General features: G+C 44.8%; 1 protein-coding gene across 1 annotated transcript; it reads right to left on the bottom strand.

Annotated features, from left to right (window-relative positions):
• Positions 1-237: 237 nt before the first annotated feature.
• On the bottom strand, positions 238-795 carry LOC127851231 (uncharacterized). Its single transcript, XM_052384846.1, has one exon. The coding sequence runs from the start codon at positions 793-795 to the stop codon at positions 238-240; it is 558 nt and encodes a 185-aa protein (XP_052240806.1).
• Between the last annotated feature and the right edge of the window lie 576 nt (positions 796-1,371).

Below are 1,371 nucleotides of genomic sequence, written 5' to 3'. Positions count from 1 at the left end.
TCATGCTATTCTCTTATCAGTGGATTATCCATTACCCCATGTGGTGTTTATGGCGATTACTTGTGAAAGTAGGTACCGAGTGCTCTTTTAAAACAGGAAATATTGATACACTGATAGGAAAACCTTGATTTTTTTGGACAATCTCCACTTCCTTTTACTGAAGAATACACTGATCAGAAAATTTCAAGCGCCCCGGGGACTCTGATTTCGAAATTCAAGCGCCCCGGCAAGGGGCGCTTAAATGGCCTGGGGAAGACCCTGATAGTTGGGCTTGGTGACCTGACAGACATAGTGGGGCTTGGTGACCTGACAGACATAGTTGGGCATGGTGACCTGACAGACATAGATGGGCTTGGTGACCTGACAGACATAGTTGGGCTTGGTGACCTGACAGACACAGTTGGGCTTTGTGACCTGACAGACACAGTTGGGCTTGGTGACCTGCCAGACACAGTTGGGCTTGGTGACCTGACAGACACAGTCGGGCTTGGTGACCTGACAGACACAGTCAGGCTTGGTGACCTGACAGACATAGTTGGGCTTGGTGACCTGACAGACACAGTTGGGCTTGGTGACCTGACATACACAGTTTGGCTTGGTGACCTGACAGACACAGTTGGGCTTGGTGACCTGACAGACACAGTTAGGCTTGGTGACCTGACAGACATAGATGGGCTTGGAGACCTGACGGACACAGTTGGGCTTGGTGACCTGACGGACACAGTTGGGCTTGGTGACCTGACGGACACAGTTGGGCTTGGTGTCCTGACAGACATAGTTGGGCTTGCAGCCCATATGGCAACTGAATTAGGTGAGGGACTTCATGTTCGCGGTCGCTTCGCATTTTGCGGCAGAGGTGGCTTTGCTCAGGGTCTAGTCTCACATATGGGGGAAGAACAGCGTGTGAAAACTGAATTGTGGGATTATTTTCATGATATGTTATTCAAAGTGAAATGAAATGTCCAGGTGTAAGATTCATTTTGGGAGAATGCATGAATTTAAAGAAATTTATTGAGGGATGTAGCCTTCGTAAGAAAATGCCTCGTAAGATTAAGCCTATATTCAGCTACATCAATAGAATAAAAAAAGCTATTAATTTTATTCTAGTCATAATCTGATATATTTCAAAACGATAAAACCAGTAACCTCTAGTTAACAGAAAATAATGAGTGACAGTTGAATTAAATTTAACTTTAAATGCAGATACACTATATACTAAAAATCAAATGGTAAAATGAAACATTTTCAAAACATACCTTTAGCACAGTTTGCCGATGCTACCACTTTCATTGTTTCCACCGCTGGATCTCCAGCAAGAAGTTCCTCCATCAAGTTGTAGTAACGCCATGTCACTCGTCCACGACCACTCTT

This window comes from Dreissena polymorpha, chromosome 11 (assembly GCF_020536995.1).
Source record: "Dreissena polymorpha isolate Duluth1 chromosome 11, UMN_Dpol_1.0, whole genome shotgun sequence".
In the NCBI taxonomy this organism is placed as follows: domain Eukaryota; kingdom Metazoa; phylum Mollusca; class Bivalvia; order Myida; family Dreissenidae; genus Dreissena; species Dreissena polymorpha.
Note: the sequence above shows the minus strand (reverse complement) of the source record. Positions and strands in the feature narration are given on the sequence as shown.